Source organism: Saccostrea cucullata, unplaced genomic scaffold (assembly GCF_032062105.1).
Source record: "Saccostrea cucullata isolate Sc308-1 unplaced genomic scaffold, CSIRO_AGI_Scuc_v1 ctg791, whole genome shotgun sequence".
In the NCBI taxonomy this organism is placed as follows: domain Eukaryota; kingdom Metazoa; phylum Mollusca; class Bivalvia; order Ostreida; family Ostreidae; genus Saccostrea; species Saccostrea cuccullata.
Window position 1 is genome coordinate 27635 of NW_026927400.1, and position 21754 is coordinate 49388.

Here is a 21754-nt window from a genome sequence, read left to right on the forward strand (position 1 = left end):
GTTTCAATGTTTAAAGAGAACAAGATGTGAAAAGTACATGGCCGCTTTTACTTGTAATGAGTGAGGCAAATTGGCAAATTAAGGAAGAAACGAATTGAAACGAAGAAACTTGTATCATAAACATGTAATTCTAAATCTGAAATCAAAATAAATTATCTTAAATTGCAAAATTTCCTTTTCTCCATTTTCCTGCTTCGGAGGTATTCACTGACAATGTGTGATATTACTTTAAAAAGGCCAAATTAGGGATGAAAAATTGTTTATAACATAGTACTATATATAGTTACTCGGCTCTCGATCTAGAATTTTGGATATACAGTTTTAACTTTGTGCACCTCTCTTTGTGTTTGTCCCTTTTTCGGTTAAGGAGGCTCATTACACCACTTTTTGATGACGTACTACACAAAAAATAAACCTCCATTGTGTCGACCGGTTTGCTCAGGGAACGAGTAGTGTAGGTACCTCTATAATATGACCCTGACCTTTAAAACGCTTTAAAAATAGATGAAACATGCGGTGTTGTAAACAGTGAAAACAAAGTAACGGATTCATTATGCATAAACCAAGAAGAATTGCTTTTAGACAGAAACAAAAGAAAGCAACAGTCAAATCTTCGCCAAACAAGTAATGTCAATTTCATAGCCATGCATGCAGTGAACTCTATCAATCACTGACATGTATGTATGGAGGAAATTCGAGTTAAAATCTACAACCTTGTTGAAATTAAAATTTTATTTAATTACGCTATTTACTGTGTTGGTGTTAATTTATATATTTGTTTTATTGATTTAAATGTATACTCTGGTAATTTAAAGCTTTATTATGAATTTCAGATGTAATGTTAAACGTACCATAGTGTTTTGAGTCTTGGCTAATTAGGAAAGATAACTCTTGAAAGTGGACTTTTTATACCAAATATTTTTTAAATTCGATTTTTCATTTCGTTTAAACATTCTTCATTCAATTTGACACATGTAATTCATTGAAATACATTCCTTGTCTCTTCAGAACACATTTTTTAAACGTTTTATGCATAGATTAAAAAGATAATGACATTAATTGTTTTCTAGGAGAAAATTATTTTTTCTAATAAAATTATTATTAGGTATTATGAGGTATTTTCACTTTGTGTACTTGTCTTAAGAAGATGCCCATCATTTGACACTGAAAGTTCTGAAATTCTGTGAATAATAAACCTAAAATAAAACATTTCACTAAAATAAAACAAAAACTAAAAAATTCTATAAAAAATATTTATGATATCAATACCCCCATCTGGATATTTGACATCTACATTATAAGTGGTGCTGTATTGAAATCTAAAATAAACTGTGGATGTAATGAGCCACCTTAAGTTGTCTGTTAGTCCGTAACACTATTTCCTCAGCAACTACCCCGGTAGTAATCGTAGACGCATAAAACTTTCGCACAATTTTTGTTTTTGCATTCCATTTGGGCGGATTCATCGGGCGGCCCTAACTTTTATTGATAGACAGCACAAATATAAGATCGAGGAATTGTCCCAGAGGTGGTTTCCATCTATCCTGTGTCCGTCCTAATATACAGCTGATCGGCGCTTAATCCGGGTTTTTCGGAGTCTCGCCGGAAATACGTCACTGCAGCTGGGGTAATCTGAAATGTCGTTTACTAGTATTTCAAAATAATAATAAATAATTTTTCTCTACTATTTAACAGTAATAGGATTCTAAAGTCGAGCGTCTTCTAATTTAGATCTCAGAAGATAGTTGCACTAAATAGAGCGTTCTTAAAGCCATATATGGCGTATGTACAATGAAAATTATTAGACTAAAATTTAGAGAACTTATTATTTGTATCATTACTTTATATAAAGATAAAACTTTTCCGTAAATTACGAAATGTAAGTCATTTGCGTTATAAAGATATCACAATTTAATTTGGATTCTCGGAATTTTCTCAGACTCGGAAGAAAATACAAAAGATTTAAATAACACATTACAGAGAAGATAAAATCGTATTATTAGATGAAACGAGGTGTTCTCCGCGTTCAGTTTGTATGAAAAGCTTTAATTTAAATGTATTAACCATATTTCTTTACTTAATTTTGTATTTTTCAAAAATATATTTTTTGATCAGTTACGCCACATATGGCTTTAAAGAAACTTAGAGACCATTTTATGAAAAGGGCTGAAACTAAATTCGTATATGATCGTGGTTTTTTTTTTGTAATCAATAAAGATTTTCGACTTTCAACCAACTTAAGTGATAGACAGGATTTTTTTGGTATGTATGATTAAGGTTTTCTGATAATGTGTCAATATTTACTGGTAAATTTGATGTTTCATGATCCATTTGCGAACAAATTCTATACCGAGACAGCTTACAAAAAATACGCTGCCATACATGGGTTTTTCTTAACATCAGCATTAATTCTATTGACGTTGTTTGTGTAACGATCTAGCTATATTATCAGATCCGACAGACATATCGTATGGTTGTGCGGTATTATTCTGAAACAAATTCTTAGGTCATTACACTCTTGTTGATTTGTCTAATCGGATGATTCTGTTTATTGTAATTTTTACTCATTTGAAAAAGTCGAGCTTAAAGTTAAAATATTCAGGCGATGTAACGACCATGTTTGCTAAAGAGGCTCAGATGTGACCTAATATTAGTCGAACACTCTAGACTACGTTCTCCCATTTGGCCTTGGCTGAGATATCCAGACCATGCAAGGAAAGTCTTATTTGTCATTGTTCCGTGCGTTTCAGTATGTGTTGACATGTCTTAACTCCCAACACACCCCCTTTACTGGGATGGACAACACACTGCATTTACAAATATTTATTGGCACAAACATGACAATTAATGAATTGCAATGGCCAATCATATATATATGATTTGGTCATATAAGTATATTAAGGTACTCCGATCCACAACCAGAAAGGATAACTCTTTAATTCATATTTTGATTTAAAAAGTCTCGAAATGAAGCTTGAAAATTAACATTTTTCATGCTAAAATTTTCATTTCTATTTTTCAATGTGCTTCAGGGTTCTTTAAAGCATTCAGAAAGTTTTTTGAAGTCAATTTTTTTATATCCTTTATAAATGTTTTAAAATTGCATATTTAAAGAAATTGAGGTTCATTTAAATGTAGCCATAGATACCAATGTTTATTAACATGAAATGAAATTAAAAGTGATATATGATGTTTTGGAATTATAGGAAATTCTTTGTACACAATGCACTGTAAAATGACCAAAGTAAATAGAAGAAATTAAAGTACCTTATATGTATAAAAATTGCGCAATTCCTTCAAAAGTCTGGATATCTGATTTTTTTGCCCCCGTAAGCGAAGTTTCGGGGGGTACTCCAGTGTATAGTTTTGTCATGTCTGTCTGTCTGTTTGTCCACAAAAACTTTAACCTTGCCTATAACTTTTGATTTAGTGGAGCTATGACTTTCATATTCAGCATGTATATTCCTTGTGACAAGACCTTTCTTTGGGTATCACCAAAATTGACCTTTTTACCTTGACATTGAAGTTTGAACCACTTTTACACAAAATTCCAAACTTTACTTTAGCCATATCTTTTGGACAGTACATACCAGGACTTTTATATTTCATATATGTATTCTTTGTAGAAAGACCTTTCATTGAATACCAACAACTTTGGCCTTTTGACCTTGACCTTGAAGATTTCCTTACCTATGAAAAAACATTAATCTAACCTTAACCATAACTTTTGAATGCCAATGGCTAGTGCTTTCATACTTCACAAATGTAATCCGTGTGAAAAGGTCCTATAGTAGATACCAAGAACTTTGACCCTGACCTTGGAGTTTGACCTACTTAAAAAAAAAACTTTTACCATAACTTTTAAAAGGTTAGGGCTAGTATTTTTAGCTCACCTGAGCCGAAGGCTCAAGTGAGCTTTTCTGATCAAAATTTGTCCGTTGTCTGTCGTTGTCGTAGTCGTTGTCGTTGTCGTTGTCGTCGTCGTTAACTTTTCACATTTTCATCTTCTTCTCAACAACCACTAGGCCAATTTTAACCAAACTTATCACAAAGTATCCTTGGGTGAAGGGGAATCAAGTTTGTTCAAATGAAGGGCCACGCCCTTTTCCAAGGGGAGATAATTATGAATTAGTGAAAAATTAATGGCATTTTAAAAAAAATCTTCTCCTCAAGAACCACTGGGCCAAAAAAGGTGAAACTCATTTGGAATCATCTTCAGGTAGTGTAGATTCAAGTTTGTTCAAATCATAACCCCCGGGGCAAGGGTTGGGCCAAAATGGCCGACCCAAGTTTTACATAGGAATATATAGGAAAAATCTGTAAAAATCTTTTTCTCAAGAACCACCGGGCCAGGAAAGTTGAAACTCATGTGGAATTATCCTCAGGTAGTGTAGATTCAAGTTTCTTCAAATGATGACCCCCGGGGCTAAGGTGGGGCCAAAATGGCCGCCCCAAGTTTTACATAGGATTATATAGGAAAAATCTTTAAAAATCTTCTCCAGAACCACTGGGGCAGGAAAGATGTATCTCATGTGGAATCATCCTCAGTGTAGATTCAAGTTTGTTCAAATGATGACCGATGGGGCTAAGGTGGGGCCAAAATGGCCGACCCAAGTTTTGCATAGGAATATATTCGAAAAAATCTTTAAAAATTATCTTCTCCAGAACCACTGGGCCAGGAAAGATGAAATTCATGTTGAATCATCCTCAGGTAGTGTAGATTCAAGTTTGTTTAAATCATGACCCCTGGGGCTAGGGTGGGGCCAAAATGGCCCACCCAAGTTTTACATAGGGATATATAGGGAAACCTTTTTAAATCTTCTTTTCAAGTACTTCAAAGCTATGATTAGTGTTATTTATATGGAATCATCCTCGGGTAGTGTAGATTCTAATTTTTTCAAATGATGAATGCCCTGGGGGGGGGGGGGGTAAATTCTTGTAAACTCTTGTCATACTTAATATATTTAATCCTTGTGACAAGACCTTTCATTTAATATCAAGAACTTGGCATTTTGGCCTTGATCTTGGAGTTTGACCTACTTTTAAAATTTTTAACCTTGGCCTTAACTTTTGAAGGGTTAGAGCAAGGGCTTCCATATTTCACTTACGTATTCTTTGTGGCAAGACCTTTCATTGGATACCATTTACCTTCACCTTTTGGATTTTTTGTGTTAAAGTAAGTCAGACTCCATGGTTGAGGTCAAAATGTCAAATTTGGTGGTACCCAAAGAAATGTCTTGTCACAAGGAATACACATGTGTATTATGAAAGTCATAGCTCCACTAAATCAAAAGTTATGGGTTTAGGTTAAGGTTTTTGCGGACCAACAGACAATCAGACGGACGGACACGACAAAAATCATACACCCCGAGATTTTGTTAATGGGGGCATTATTATTTATAATAATTGATTTCTATTTGATTTCTCTGTGATATAATAACTCTTTGAAAGTTCGTTTATTTCATTTCTTGATCATTCTTCCGGCATGTAAATTTCGCCAAGCGATACGTCTGTTACAACGCACTTTGAAAAATTACGCACTTTGAAAATTTTTTTTTCAAAATGCGTTAAAATTTGGGACCATTATGATATTAACGCACTTTGAAAAAAAAATGTAAAGATTGATCAATATTCCTTCAAATAATCGGTATGATAAAAAACAGATTCTGGTTTGATAACGCGTAAGCGGGTTATGTAAATTTTTTCTGCAATAGCTGCGACCGTTCATTCCAGTAATAACAAACAAAGAAAGCATTTTATACTTAATACCTAACCCGCGTAAGCGGGTTATGTAAATTTTTTCTGCAATAGCTGCGACCGTTCATTCCAGTAATAACAAACAAAGAAAGCATTTTATTGTTTATATTTATATCTGTTTAAATAATCATTTAAAGTTTGAATAAAAAGGTTAATAATTGTATAAATGATGCAAATGTCTTTTAATTATACGTTTCATTGATGGAACAGCCACTGATCAAGAAATCTGTACTGGCGACATGCCCAATGTAGTTCATGCAGTGATGAACGTAATGGGTTTTCTTAAGAAATAAAGGAGAAATTATTCAGTGAATGTAAATATAAAAATATAATATCCAATCAAACTGACGGTCTTCATAAACACAGAGTACGCACGTGTTCGACCAATACATGTGTTATGGAAAAGTTGGACACTCCAGTAAACATGATAAATTCATAATATGTACAAATTCGTCGCAATATGTGTTTTATAGAAGCTGGAACTCTCTAAATCTCTCTTATAACTTTAAAAATCTCCATTTCAGTGAAACTCATGTTGCTTTTCGCAAAGAGTGGGGTGAACTAAAACATTACGACGAATATTTCTTGTACGTTTCTTAAAAAAAAGGGCGTGTCATTGTGTAATAATTGACGTTCAAAACATGACTCAGAACGTTTCATCCAAACGGAAAATTTTACCACTTCAATGCGCTTCATTGTAGTAAAAGCATAGATATATCCAAATTTGTTGAAAATGGAATGGTTTATGGATTAGTCCATGAGTTTGTGTAGACTGTTGGTTTATGTATTTTAAATGTTACTGCAATGCTCACAAATCATAAGATGGCTCTAAAATTTTAAACAGTGCTTTTATTTTTAAAATATACTGATGTCTTAAGAGAGGTCAATTGTACCTAAATCTGTTGCTACATTCAAGTAGTTTTACACGTATGATTTAGAAAACAAGCTAAGTCGATACACATGTATCTTCTCTACATAGCTCTATTGAGCGTGATAACTCTTTGAAAGTTAGAGGATTGATTTCTTAATAATTCTGCAGGAATGTAAATTAGGCAGGTTGATAGGTCAGAAGCTAAGAAGGTTTAATAATATGCATGCAAATCTCGTGCGCATCTGCCTCCTTGTCTGAGGTTAAGGAGGCCAAATATGCATGTTAATCTCGTGCGGCTTTCTCTGTTTTTATCATCAGTGGGCGACGAGTATTGAAATTGCCATGGGAGTCCTCTTGTTATTTAAACCTAAGTCTACATTTTTAAAGTCTAAATCTACAATTTTATTTCACAATGAAATGGAAATATAAGGAATCACTGTCTAGTTAGTATAGTATGCCAGGGACATCAACGATAGTGGGAAACATGGGATAATTTATGCATAATGGGCTTCGCCTGTTACGCAAATTATCCCATGTTTCCCACTATCGTTGATGCCCTGGCATACTATACTAACTAGACAGTGATTCCTTAAATCTACATTGTACATACTTTTTTTTTTAATTTTAATTATGTAGATTCTTAGTATATTGCACAGAAATATGCATTTTTGAAACTTAATACAATAACATAAAGTTTGAAAAAATATATTTATTGACTTTGATTCGCAAATACTGATAAATTGTCACAGATAAGCAAAACCACAAAAAATAATAACCGGGTATGAATACATGTATACATATGTAAAATAAAGATATCAAAACATTATAACACCGATTTCCTACATTAAAGATTTATTCTTCAGAGGTATCAGTTTATTACTGTACCCCCTTTTATTTTCTGTTCAATTTTTATTTTGAACTTTTGTAATTTCTAAAAGTCTTCTAAAACAAGATAAGAATTGTTTAATTAAAAATAATTTGTTTATCAAGGACGTCTTGAACTCACTATCAATTCAAAAGAGAAATTCAGATAAATAATTATGATTTCTTTGCTATAATTTCTTATGGTTTGAAAATAAACTTACATACTCATCTTTATCATGAATGATATACATGCAAATGTATGCATCAGATTTAACTGCAATGATGAAAATAATAATTAATTTTCTGATTGAAGAATGAGAAGATAAAGATAAATACGTATTACTTGGCAAATTTGGTATATGTTACATATAGACCAAAAACTGAGACATATTTTTGGAAATGAAAATTTGAAAGGATTTCATGTTTTGTATAATGGGTCAAAGAGGGACATCACATGTATTTTTTTCCTAAGAAAGAGGTGCTTTAACATCACATATTTTGTAATATGGAAAAAATATGTTTCCTATCATGGGAAAGAGGTGCATGTCCCCTTTCCTGGGAAATTGGTGGGATATCAAGTTTCCTTGGATAGGGAAGAGGTGTTTCCTCATATGGGATATTGATAGTTGCATGAACACAAATCCTACAGTACTATAAAGAAGCAATCAAATTGCACAAAAGAAAATATAAAAGGTATAAAAAAGATTATGCATATAAAAATATTGATGATTCAATTAAATCAAACACAGCAAACATTATTCTTATAACATTAAAATTGAATGTCTAAACACAGTACTGATTTAAAAACTTCTATAAAAATTAATATATATTATATATAAAGGTGCAACAAGACTTGGCAGTTTTAAAACCTATATTGCTTAAGGTTTCGTCAAAGGTCAACATGTTTAAAAAATTTTTTTACAATAGCTCCAAAACTATGTGTGGTATAAAGTCAAAACCTTTACAGTTTATAAATATATCATTGATTAATAGATAGAAAGTATCACTTGATAACAAATATTTTTAAAAAGATATTTTTTGAGAAAATCCTGTCAAAAAATGTGCATATTTAAAGAAAAATGCACCTGCTTAATTCTATCTTTTTTGTGAAAACCATCCTTGCAGAAATAATATATGTTTATCATTGAAGGGCAAGTAGGACGTGAATGGTCCCTGAAAGGCTGTTAATGAAAGCATGACAGGTATAAAGACAAGACCCCTATAGAATCCGCCATTTGCAATGTACTTTCACTTTCAAGTCTTAACATTTGGACAAAATAAACAGGGGAAACAACTTTCCTGAGGCTATCCAAGTCCAACTTGCCCTTCATTGATAAACATATTTTGTTTCTGCAATAATGGTTTTCACTAAGAGCGTGGAATTAATTAGGTGTATTTTTTGAAAATATATGCATTTTTAAGAAGAATTTTTCTCAATTCTTACTTTTTCCAAGTATTTTTTTTATCAAGTGATACTTTCTCTCTGTTAATCAATGAAAAGTTTATAAACTGTAAAAGTTTTTTAACTTCATACTTCACATAGTTTTGGGGCTATTGTAAAAATAAATTTTTGGACATGTTGACCTTTGACAAAACCTTAAAGCGATAAAACTAAATGAACTGTCCTGCAGTTTTGTGTGTCAAAATTTATCCTCAGGTGAGTAGAGCTACATGACAACACAGACTTTGGATTTCTTGTCTTTTTCCTCCTGTGTTCTTCTCTCAAATAAGTCCTCCTGTCTCTGGAGTCTCTCCTCCAACCTTTTGATTTCTTTCTGGTGTTTCTGATGAGAAAATTCAATCATTAAAAAAATGGATAGTGGTTGACATGAATATATTTCATGTTCAAATCCCTTTCTGTATCTTTATACAATTACCATTTTAGAAAATAGACTAGGAAAGGAGATGAACAAGACAGTATGTATGATGTGGGTTGGGGGATCAAAAGAAAGGGAAGTAATCAGGACAAGAAGGGGAGATAACTGCTTATTTCTATCAAAAATTAAAGTTTGCAATATTTCCTATATATACCATATAGCAGGTTTTCTTGGCAGGTGTAAAATTTGACGTTTTACCTGCTCAAAGGTATGCCAATAATTTTGGCGTAATTTATTTTAGGGATGCAGGGTTTCAGCTCTTTGCAGATGGACACTAAGAAGAGTACTGACTACTTTGGCGATAAAAAAATTAGCGGACTATCATCAAAATGCCAAAATAAGCACCCTGCTAAAATACCCGGTAACCCGCTATATGGAAGTTCACTGGCACTTTATTCTATAATAATAGCATTTTTTTTTTAAATCACATGTACTATAATATTATTATACTATGGGTTAGAAAATATTACTACAGTAAAACTAGGTTATAACAAAGTCACTGGGACCTATAAAATTACTTTGCTCCCTCTAAGACTATCAGACTCACCTAATGTAACCACTCTTGCACCTCTAAGACTATCAGACTCACCTGATGTAACCACTCTTGCACCTCTAAGACTATCAGACTCACCTAATGTAACCACTCTTTCACCTCTAGGACTATCAGACTCACCTGATATGACCACTCTTTCACCTCTAGGACTGTCAGACTCACATGATATGACCACTCTTTCACCTCTAGGACTGTCAGACTCACCTGATGTGACCACTCTTTCACCTCTAGGACTGTCAGACTCACCTGATGTGACCACTCTTGCACCTCTAGGACTGTCAGACTCACCTGATGTGACCACTCTTGCACCTCTAGGACTGTCAGTGTCTGTACCCCTCCATCCCTCCTCATAAACACCCCATGAGGAGAATGATACAGTCTGTCTATATCTCCTGTGCCGTGGACTATAATTTCTATGACTTTGTAATCCTCTGTAATTTTCAAAATTATCGAAATTTAGTTCTGTTACTTACTGCATGCATACGAGCATTTTTAAATTCAAGAAAAAAATCTGGGACCATTTAATGGATCAAGCATTATTATCTTTGCACTCTAAGATATGGATATTTCAACAATTCAATGTTTACTTAATAACCCAGTACATGTGATTTGCAATGATAATTTACTGATTTTTTTTCATGATAATTTTATAAAAATTTCTCTGTCTAAAATATAAAGAAATAAAGTATATGTGGCTTAATATCTAAACCAATGAAAGCCACAGAAAGTTATCTTTATAAAGGCAATGCCATACCTTTGGGGACTCCTAATTTATAAAATACAGGTGTGAACTTGACTTGATAGATGTTTGGGAACACAGGAGGATTGATGGTTTTTATTGCCTCATCAATGTCCAGTCTTACTTCATCCTCCCGGGCCTGTGGACAAGGAATTCCCTCAACACACCCTAAAAGGTGGAAAATGTGTGGATAACACCATGAGTCACACAATCATGGACTGTACATGTACATTCATATCTACACAGTATATTTTGGACATCTTCCTTACATTTTCTTTCCTCTTGACAGCATACATGTATATACACTTTTATATTCTAAATTTTTTCCTTTAATTTAAAATGTACTGACCCCAAGATGCATTTCCTTTAAATTTCATTCAAGAAATGCTCTCATACACTAAGCTTCTTTAAAATCATATGCATGAAACTTAAATAAGAAAATCTTTTTATATTTACCATTATCATTTACCCCTAGATACAAAGTACCCTCCTCTCCGCTGTTCAGAAAAGCACACGCATACTTTGATACATGTTTTTTCAAGACATTTTTAACATATTCTCCACTGCCTTTTTTGAATTCCTTATTCCTAGTTTCATTGCCAAGCTGCTCTCCATCTAAATATATCCCTTGAGCAGGCTGGTCAACTTTCTTTGTGAAGCCTAAAAAGTTCTTTCCACTTTTTAAGGAGGGTAGAGTTGAGTGATTACTGTCTTGTGGCTTATCTTTAGCTAAGTCCTCTGGGTAATATTCATCAAACTGCTCTGTAATATCAGGGGATTCATTACCCCTTGGCTTTCTCTTCTTTCTCCTCGTTTTCTTGCTTTTGTGTTTTGTTTCCCGTTTGTAGTCGATAAATAAAGGCTGGGATCCTTCACAAATGGACGTAAAATTAAAGCGAGTGTGTCTTCTGGACTCCCATGTCTCCAGCTGATCAAGGGCAAATTCTGCTTGATGTTCCTCATGACAGTTTACAAAGGCATACCAGGAATCTCTCCCATGGTTCGTGTGTATAAAGATATCCTCACTGGTAACTCCGATGCCTAAGTAGTTTCTGAATAGATTTAGGATGTTATCTTTGAGGTTCTTCAGGCCTATGTCACTGCGGAGATTCCCTAGGTAGAGCACTCTATAGTTGACTGATTCCATGGTATATGACTGATGATTTCACTGTTATCATCACAGATTCCCTAAAACTATAAGTGAGAGATCCATGCTGCATAACTGAGGAAGCATACCTAGTATTTATGAGGAATTATTTATCACACCAAAAAATATTCTTCATATAATTATACTATATACATTTACATTTGTATGCAGTTGTAAAACTCAATACGTGAGTTTTACACATCTTTGAACCCAGTGATATGTTCCCCCTCTTTAAGTTCAGGAAATGCTTTTATGGCATGTTCCAAATAAATAGTGGGACACAAGTCCGACAGTATCTTTATGTTGGATGCCAAATGTCATAGGTGGGAGAAAAAAAACCTGGTGCAATTTAATTTCTTTGTGAGCTGCCTAGAAGGATGGAAGATTTAATATTGTAAAATATGTTCCCAGAAGTTTATACCCTGAAAAATCCACATAATGGTAATAAAGTCAATAAAAACTTTGCAAATTAAAATAAAATTTAATCTTATATCCTCTGATATAATTTGAATTAATTTTTTAAAAAAAAAATTAAATATGATATTTTCCCCTATCTTAATCGAATTTTGCCTTTTTTCAGATGGAAAGGCCCAGGCTCTTATTTTCAACCAAGAAACATAGCCTATGTATAAGTCAGTCACAATTTCTATTAGTGAACACTGTACATATGACGTACGTTTTCTTTTTTATTTCTTGTCATTCCAATTTTAAAACGATTTTATTTATTTAATACACTATTACAGGAACAATGGTTTTAACGGTATAGTTTTAAAACTGTTACTAGAAATCAACAAAGGAACAAACTCACCACTTGAAAAACAGAGAAAGGTTTTTTCATGCTTCATGCATTGTAAACAAGGAAGTCCAATGTAAACATTGCAGGTGCGCGGTGAATAAAATTGTGGCAATATTGAAAAATCAGTAACTTCATAAATATTATATGCATATATAAATATAATTCATGCAAACGTTTTATTTTTGTGACTTTTATTTCATACAATTCCGTTAGTTAAAAAGAAGAACGAAAATGCCCTTGCACGACCCAGTCCAAGTACGATATATCTTACATCTGTCAGAGCGGAAGTGGATTTTGAACTGACAGCTGTCTTAGGTTTGACACGTAGATTTTTGTGATTTTGGAGCAATATTTTCCTTGATGAACGCTTGATTTCCTTTTTAATACAAGATTTTGGTATACCCAAAGATACACCTTCAATGGAGTCCTTATATACCAACACAAACAAACTTATTCAGGAGGTACAAAGCGATCTAGGGAAGTTGGCCAGGTTTACAGATAAAGATGGGGTCCATCTTTTTGAGAATGAAATTCAAGCTAAAATTGACATCATTGTCAGCAACTGTGAGCGGCTTACCATTCTAGTCAACAAGGAACCCCCCACAAGGAGAGCTAATGCCAAACTGAGAGCCGACCAGCTAAAGTATGACTGTCAACACATCCAGGCTGGACTTAGACAACTCCAACAGAAAAGGTAAAACTCCTGTTTCTGTTCATTTTTCATTTCAAAACAAAGCATGGTAAATATTTCTTTAAAAATTACAAGCAATTATTTAAACAATTTTACAATATTTAACAAATATTTAGATAAATCAAATATGTGGATTTATTTAATTGCTCGGATACATTTATCAACAACTCAGAAAAACTTCTTTTTTTTTATACATCTTTGATCACGTTTATTATACAGGGTTCGAAATTAAGTTTTTTTAGCACTAGTCCGCACGGACTAGTGACTTCTAGCTTCCACTAGTCCGCAAACTATTCCACTAATCCGCCCTATAGTATGTAAAAAGAATAACAAATCTTAAAATTTTATCAATAAGAATTATTCAATGAAATATGTGTCCACACATCAGTTGGAAGCATGTGGTGAAAGAAAGAGGGTTTTCAACTTTCAGAAGTCTCCTCATAGTCACGTCTTTGTGTATTGATCACAATGTAGAAAACGCTTTATCTCAGTTGCGTTTCTTGTTTATTTTCAAACGATCCTAAGAGACTCGGAAATAAAATTAATAAAATGTGAACAGAATCAAGACATATCCGGATTTGCACTAGTCCATGCGGACTAGTACCTTATAAAGTCTGCTAATCCGACACAATTTTTACTAGTCTCGGACTTACGGACATGAGTTAATTTCGAACCCTGTTATATATGAATATTTAAAACAACATATACCAATTATTATATGAATTTCTACTCAACGACAATATTGTCGGTGAATTTTCCATTCGGCGAATTTGCACGCGTCGGTGAATTTCACTTTTGTCGGTGACCTGCCTGTCGGTGAGTTGTCTGGCACCAAAATATTTCATAAAAAATTACAAGCAATTATTTAAACTAAGCGCTGTTTCATTAGGATTATTTAATACATTTCTCCAACTCATTTTACCTAGGCTTATAATCCGTAGTTTTCAAGCCTGAGATGTTTTGCCATTTCTATATTTAATATTTCATCCTTCTTTTTCTACAAGGCATATGTTGGAGCAACAAGAACTAGACAGAGAGGAGTTGATGTCAAGGACCTTTACAGCAAATGACCAAGACACCTCGATAGAAATAGACCATGCTGTTCAGCATCATGAGAGACTAGCATTCTCAAACAAGGAAGTGGACAACATGATTTTGTCAGGTCATGGAGTTCTTGAAAACCTGCGGTCTCAACGCCTGACTCTGAAAGGGGCACAAAGAAAAATTCTGGATTTAGCCAATACACTGGGACTGTCAAATACGGTGATGAGACTTATAGAGAGGAGAACTTACCAGGATAAATTCATATTATATGGTGGAATGATCTTGACATTGATTATCATGTTTCTCATTTGGAAATATTTTTCATGATTAAAATTGGTTAATTGCTTATTGTTGTATTTTGTGTTTATGTGATCTAATGATTATATTGACACTGGCATACATGCCAACTTTTGAAAATTCCCATGGGGGATTTAGCGCATGACGACAATTTTCAAAGCTTTAAATTCGCGACATTTTGTAGTGAAATTAAATGATTATGAAATGATTTTTGTTTTTAAATTTATAATATTGATATCACTTACCAATACAACTTAAGGATTAATTTAACACAAAAAATGATGTTTTAATTTCTTTCCAAAATTGAAATGTTTTTTCTAAAATAGGTGCCTCTCTCACTAAAGAAGGGATATTTAATTACATATGTAAACAACATAATTTTTCTACCAGGACACATATTTTATTTAGTGAAAAATTGAAAATTGTACAACTTTTAAATCATTTTTTTTTCAAAGGCTAAAAATATATATGAGGTCTTGATACTGTAAAGTCCTGTTTCGGGAAATATTTTTGAGATTTTTTATTTATATTTCAATTAATTAGAAATTCTAATAAGATACTAAATTTACAGAAATTTATACCACCTATCCAAAAGAGAATTATTTTTTTACAGTCATGAAATTTGTCAGGTTTGATGGTGCCATGTGGGTATTTTCTTAAGTCATGCACATACCTAACATACAATATTACTATTGGGAGAAGGGAGGGAAAAGAAATTCTAATTGACATACACTTGATTGTTTCATCTTAATTTTTTCATAATATTTTAACTGCCAAACTTTACAATATTTTTCATTATAGGTAGATAAAATCAGCAGCTATGCTTTGTAGTTTTCTACTTTCGCTTTCAAAAAAAAAAAAAAAAAAACGATCTCTTTGGATTCCGATTTTATGGTTTGACTAGTGTTTTATTGTCTTTAATTTATGTTTTTAATAAAAGAACTAACAATTATCACGTTAATCTATGCGTTTCACCTTGCATACCCCTTAAAACTGACAAGGTAATCCCTAATTGCCATAAGCTACTTGTACCTGGACAACTGCGTGCGTTCATGCGTGAAGTGATTTCCTGTGACACCTGGTTGAATAAACAATGAAACTTGTCTGTGTGCATTGAATAAACAAGTCTGACATTGTTATCCCGATTGTCAAATTTCAGCGGTAGGAAACTTTTAAAATCGGAAATTTTGGTGATTTTTTTTTCAAATCGGGAAATTGGGGCAATTTTTCTCTCACGATCGGGAAAGCGGGATGAAAGGGTAAAATCAGGAGGATCCCGCCTAAATCGGGAAAGATTGCATGTATGCACTGGTGATCTGCATTTTAAAATTATTTTTATAATTATTTGTAGTCTAATTGACTGATTTTTGTGATTAGGAAGTGTAACGATCTTACCACATATAGAGCTGCCAACCCTTACGATTTTGGCGTAGCCTAAGGCGTACGAAATCAGGGTCTAAAATACGCCTTACGATTTCTCTATATATTTTTCCGATTTCAGTTTTTCTCCTTCAAAGTTTACAATACCCTTATTTTCATAGCTAGCAGTCTATAGTTTTTACTATTATAATAACTTCATAATTCTTACAACGCTTGCTTGTACCTTCGTATCGGTTTTAAAGACCGATCACATTCATAATATCAATGTTTTAAAGTAAACAAAATGGAAACAAGCCTCAGAGTGCATGTTCATTTACAAAACATCTTCAGCGGCAGGGGGCCTAGGTGGTCTCTTAAGCTTATACCCCGCCTTACTATTTGTCATTTCAGAATGTTGGCAGCTCTGCACATACCTCGGTACTAATAGCCAAAGTTCAAAAGCCTCTAATATCCCATATGGAAAAAAAGGGCAAACAAACTACTATAACAAATTACTAACAAACCACTATGGTTTGAAAGTAGTTTAATAGTATAGCAAATCACATGCAAATGAGCTAACAAACTATACTCTAACAAACTACTATCAAACCACTCTAACAAACTACTATCAAACCACTCTAACAAACTACTATCAAACTACTCTAACAAACTACTATCAAACCACTCTAACAAACTACTATCAAACCACTCTAACAAACTACTATCAAACCACTCAACAAACTACTATCAAACCACTCTAACAAACTACTAACAAATCACTGGTAACAAATCCCTCAGCAAAACACTTAAGATTTGAATTTTCCTTATAACCTTTACAAATCCACAAGTCTTTGAAAACACCTAAAACAGTCACATTTCGAAATATTCCAAAAGTCTTGTTTCAGAGTATTTTAAAATCCAGGATTCACAAGTTAAGCCAATGCAAGTGCAACATTCCAACATGTTCCCTTCTGTTTAGGAGATGCAATTCCAAGCCAATGTCCGTGCATGTACTTATCACATATTCTCCTTCATGTCAAGCACATCTTCATTTTTCACCAAAAAAATGTTCTTCAAGCTGACATTAAAATATTCCCTGCTTCATCTGGCATGGAAAATGCTGCAATATTTCCTTTAATTGTTCTGGCACCTTATTGCAACGTTGAAAAACATCTTTTTTGTCTTATTTTCAAGTATACTTCCCATAATTCAAAACTGATCTAAACTAGTATTGGAATTATAGGTCAATCTGAAAATAAATAAATTAAAAACCCAAAGCTAGTAAAAGCATACACATCCACATTCACAGAAGATTAATTACTGTAGTTCAGCCTTATTTTAGGTAAAAAGGAACTTTATGACATGCATTAAATACCTCTTCTGTATATCCAGATCCATCTTTTAATAATGTTAATTGCTTCTTTTCCAGTCAGGGATCTTATAGAATGATACTATAACAATTTGAATGTCCCTTCACCAGTTCCTTTGTTTCTGACCTGCTTGGTGGTTTGAAAATTGGCGCAAATAGCTAACACCGGATGTAAAGATTAAGCTGTTCTTGGAAACTTCAACAATTGTAGATAATTCAACCCTAAACATGTCTGTAAATTAATTTCCCATGTGGTTAGATGCAAATGCTATACTTATAAAACACTGTTGCAAGGTACAAAGTCTAACAAACTATAAAGAAATCACAATCAGCCGAAATGAAAGACTTAACAAACCACTATACTTATTTTTAGAAACAGTGGTTTGTTTGTGTATCAAACTATTGTAACAAACCACGAAAATATTGTTTGTTGGTAGTTTGTTGATGGTTTGATAGTGGTTTGTTAAAAATCTTTTCCGTTTGGGAATGTGCTAAAATGATCTCATTTCCATAAGCATTAGATGTAAATTAATGTATTATTTTGTATTTTCACTGCTTAGTAACCACAGGAATACACACTTATAGCAAACACCCTTATAATGAATTGATGTTATTTTCATTCCCAACGGCTTTGAAATACAGTTCACTGTATATCATGCACTAAAGAGATTTAATAATGAATTGATGTTATTTTCATTCCCAACGGCTTTGAAATACAGTTCACTGTATATCATGCACTAAAGAGATTTAAAGAAATAATCAAATATTTTATGGACCAACTTCTTCCATCCTTTGGGACTTGTAATAAGCGTGTTTTACTGTATTTTAGAATGTACTCATGGAAACTCCTCTATTTCACTAGTGAAATTAATAATTTGACTTTAGCATTACTTGTTACATGGTAAAAAAAAAAATATTTTTTGGAATAGAAAATATGACAGAATATGATGAAAAGGTTGAAAAATTATTTACAAGCATAACTGCATAAAATCATGAAGCAAAAAATTTTCTTTCTCTTACTTTTAGCAGAGTCCTCAATAGAACTTTTAAAAAATGATTATCGAGTGAATTAATATGGCTAGAACATAAGCCCACCCATCCTTTTCACATTTTTTGCTCAGCTCAATGAAGTTAGGGAAGCTTATTTGATACCCTCTGTGTCAGCGTCCCAAGTTTTTAGTGATTTGTTCTTTTTAAGTACTTTTATGCCCTACATTGATCAGACATGCATGGAAGATTCAGTTGACTTAAACATTGTTAAATTGGCTCCTTAAGTTCAGGGGTCAGCCTGGGGTGGGGCTACATGTAAGTCATCCTCACAACATCAGAGGACCCAAGTTTATACATTGTATAGGTCATTGGACACCTACAAACTTCATTCTTCTTTTCTACCAAGGTTCATGCACTCACTGAGAGGCACCAATCACAAAAGGGGGTGCTTCCATATTAAAGCTGGCATAAAATGTTATTAGAAAGGATGCAGTTTACCATGTTTACATCTCAGCTCACTATGTGGTAGTCAGCCGGGTTCGATCACTGGTGGCCAGATAGCTCAGTTGGTATGTGTATGTGGTATGTGGTAGCTATCCAGGGAGCCCTAGCTGGTTCAAATCCTGGTTTGGTCTGCATTTTCTCCTTCTCGTTACATCTGATGCTGTGCCATGCCCTGGAACTGACAGTTGAGAGGCCTGAGAGGGATGAGCCTGGGTTGGAGGTCTTTGAGGGCCAAAGACCTACATGTATATGGAGGGAGGAATGAGGCGGTCAGCCAAGTTTGATTGATGGTAGCCAGATAGCTCAGTCGTTAGAGTATGACTGGAGATTCAGGGGGCCCGGGTTCAAATTCTTGTCTGGTCCGCTGCATTTTCTCCTCTCCTGATACAACTTCTTTTGGGTTTGAAAATTTATAACTTAGTTAAAAATATTTGCTACTCCAAAGTACAATCATCAAACAAAATTGAAATGATTATAGTGAGCAACATTATGGAAATTAAATATTTAAAATAGGGTTGCCTGCTGTGGTACAGACTGTTCTAGCTGCTCTAAAAAGGAGTTGATCCTTATGTAACATAATGTTGCAGGTTTGAATCCCACTGTGAGACATGGAGACCAATCCTTTGGATGATACTATAAACTCAAGTCCCATGTCGCAGTTGATATTACCACAAACTAGAGGTACTGTGAGCAATGAGCTCACTAAATGAAACCCCTGCCTCCCATATGAATATAATGGGTGTCCATGTTTTGTTGTGGGAAACCCAAAATATGTGTCAGGTCAAAAAGTAAAATAGGAGGTGCTCTTTGGCAATATGTAATAAAGATTCTGTGAAAGTCTCATCAAATTTCATTCAGTGGTATGAGAGGAGTTGAGGCTAAAATGGGTACCCCAAATATACAGACAAATAGCTTTTATCCAACTAATACAGCCTTCTGCACCCGCTTTTCAAGCGGAGGGTAAAAGAAGACCTCGGATGCTCAGTGGTCCTGAGTATACTGATCTTAAATGGCACTCGGAAGGTGGGGTACTACCCTATTGTCATCCGGGTGAAAAATTTTCAATATGGACGTGATTCACACAAACAATCAAATAATAATTATTTTAAAAAGCTGATTTATCGATGGATAAAACACATATTTTCCTAACACAAGTACTTTATAGAATTTAAATTTCCCGCATTTTTTATAGAAAATTTTTCAACTAATCACAGCACGCTGATAAAGTCGGTGCGATTCTAAAAAATGCCATTTATCGACTTCCGTTGTTGTTTTTATATGTGAAGTAGAGAACAGAGTGGATAAGATGCCCCTGTGACTAGAGGTACTGTGAGCAATGAGCTCACTAAATGAAACCCCTGCCTCCCATATGAATATAATGGGTGTCCATGTTTTGTGGGAAACCCAAAATATGTGTCAGATCAAAAAGTAAAATAGGAGCTAGGTGCTCAATGGCAATATGTAATAAAGATTCTGTGAAAGTCTCATCAAATTTCATTCAGTGGATCATGGAGAGGAACGGCAATAAGAGATAAAGTACCCCAAAGTGTAACAGACAGCAACAACAAAAACTACTAACCCTCCCGCTTAAACAAGCGGAGGGTAAAAGAGAAGACCTCTCAATGCTCAGTGGTCCTGAGTATACTGATCTAAATTGCAGTTCTTAATGGTGGGGTCTCAATATGAGTGAAAAATTCTCAATATGGACGTGAAACAACAAACAATCAAATAATAATTATTTTAAAAGGCATGAATTTATAAGTTAAAAAAAACAAATATTTTCTTCTTTAACACAGAGTATTTCCCCTTTATAGAATTTAAATTTCCCGCATTTTTTATAGAAAATTTTTCAACTAATCACAGCACGCTGATAAAGTCGGTGCGAAATAAAAAATTATATATCGACTTAAAATTTATTGCTACCTACGCGAATTATTTTAGCTGAAAGTGAATTGTTTCTCCGTTTATCTATCAAGTAATGACATCTAAAAGGTTTTGGAACATTCACGAGGTAAGTAAAATCTTATTTGTTAAAAATATGTTGTTGTTTAATTCTTTGATTTGGTACAAAATCACATAAATAGCCAATACACGTACATGAATTCTCAACCGAATTTCCTCGCTCTCTTTTAAAATATTCGTTATGTAAATCAAATTACAGTGCTGAGTAAAATTACAAGCTTCCAAAGGATCATGGCCACAGAAACGGCAAGTGAGACACTAAAGCAACAATTTTTATACACTTCAAGAACAGCAACAACAAAAACTACTAAGACGTAAACAAAGAAAAGAAGAAAAAGAGAAGGAAAAATCAAGTCTTAGTAGTAGAACAACCTCGTCTATAGCATTTGGGGTAGAAGATAACTTAGACCTTAAGGTACACAGGTGTTAAAGTAAAATTTATCATACTGATCAATCAAATATACACAGCTTACTTAAAGTATCTCTAGCTTTGATATCTCAAATGCCATGGATTTTTCAAAGTAATTGGAAGTTCAAAGCTCTTTTCTTTATTTATTTTACCCTCAATATCAGCAACTCTGAGACATCTTGAAGTTTTTTTCCTGGTCCCATTGAGTTTAAAACAATGAGTAAATCTGTGATAACACATGTCGCCAAATAATATAAACTTAATATATCATTAAAATTTATTCAAGACCATGATTTATTTTATTTGAAAGTGAATTGTTTCTCCTGTTTTAAAAAGGGAAGGGAGAAACTGCATGATTGTATCAAAATATTGATTGATGTTAATTAACAGTGTTTCTGCCAATTTTTAAAACCAAGGGTCATCATGACCCTTTGATATAAACTTTTGGGGGTCAAAAAGATTTTTTGAGGGTCAAAATATATTCTGGTTTTGCAACCGACGGTTCTAACATTAGCTCTGTTTTCT

The 21754-nt window shown here is 33.6% G+C and overlaps 2 protein-coding genes across 4 annotated transcripts; one reads left to right on the forward strand and one right to left on the reverse strand.

The window, feature by feature from the left end:
- Positions 1 to 7376: 7376 nt before the first annotated feature.
- LOC134274351 (schlafen-like protein 1) lies at positions 7377 to 12671 on the reverse strand. 3 transcript variants are annotated; one of them, XM_062756628.1, is made up of 6 exons: positions 12617 to 12671; positions 11118 to 11829; positions 10677 to 10829; positions 10211 to 10353; positions 9089 to 9276; positions 7377 to 8369 (listed from the first exon to the last, which is right to left on the reverse strand). In XM_062756628.1, exons 2-5 carry the CDS (start codon positions 11806 to 11808, stop codon positions 9160 to 9162), a joined length of 1104 nt encoding a protein of 367 aa, XP_062612612.1. In that variant the 5' UTR covers positions 11809 to 11829; positions 12617 to 12671; the 3' UTR covers positions 7377 to 8369; positions 9089 to 9159. The 3 variants fall into 3 exon arrangements, with proteins under 3 accessions (XP_062612612.1, XP_062612610.1, XP_062612611.1); XM_062756626.1 differs by having other exon boundaries at positions 10169 to 10353; XM_062756627.1 differs by lacking the exon at positions 12617 to 12671 and having other exon boundaries at positions 10169 to 10353; positions 11118 to 11850.
- Positions 12672 to 12876: 205 nt separating this feature from the next.
- Positions 12877 to 14685, forward strand: LOC134274347 (Golgi SNAP receptor complex member 2-like). Its single transcript, XM_062756623.1, has 2 exons — positions 12877 to 13298; positions 14300 to 14685. Exons 1-2 carry the CDS (start codon positions 13024 to 13026, stop codon positions 14664 to 14666), a joined length of 642 nt encoding a protein of 213 aa, XP_062612607.1. The 5' UTR covers positions 12877 to 13023; the 3' UTR covers positions 14667 to 14685.
- The last annotated feature ends 7069 nt before the right edge of the window (positions 14686 to 21754 follow it).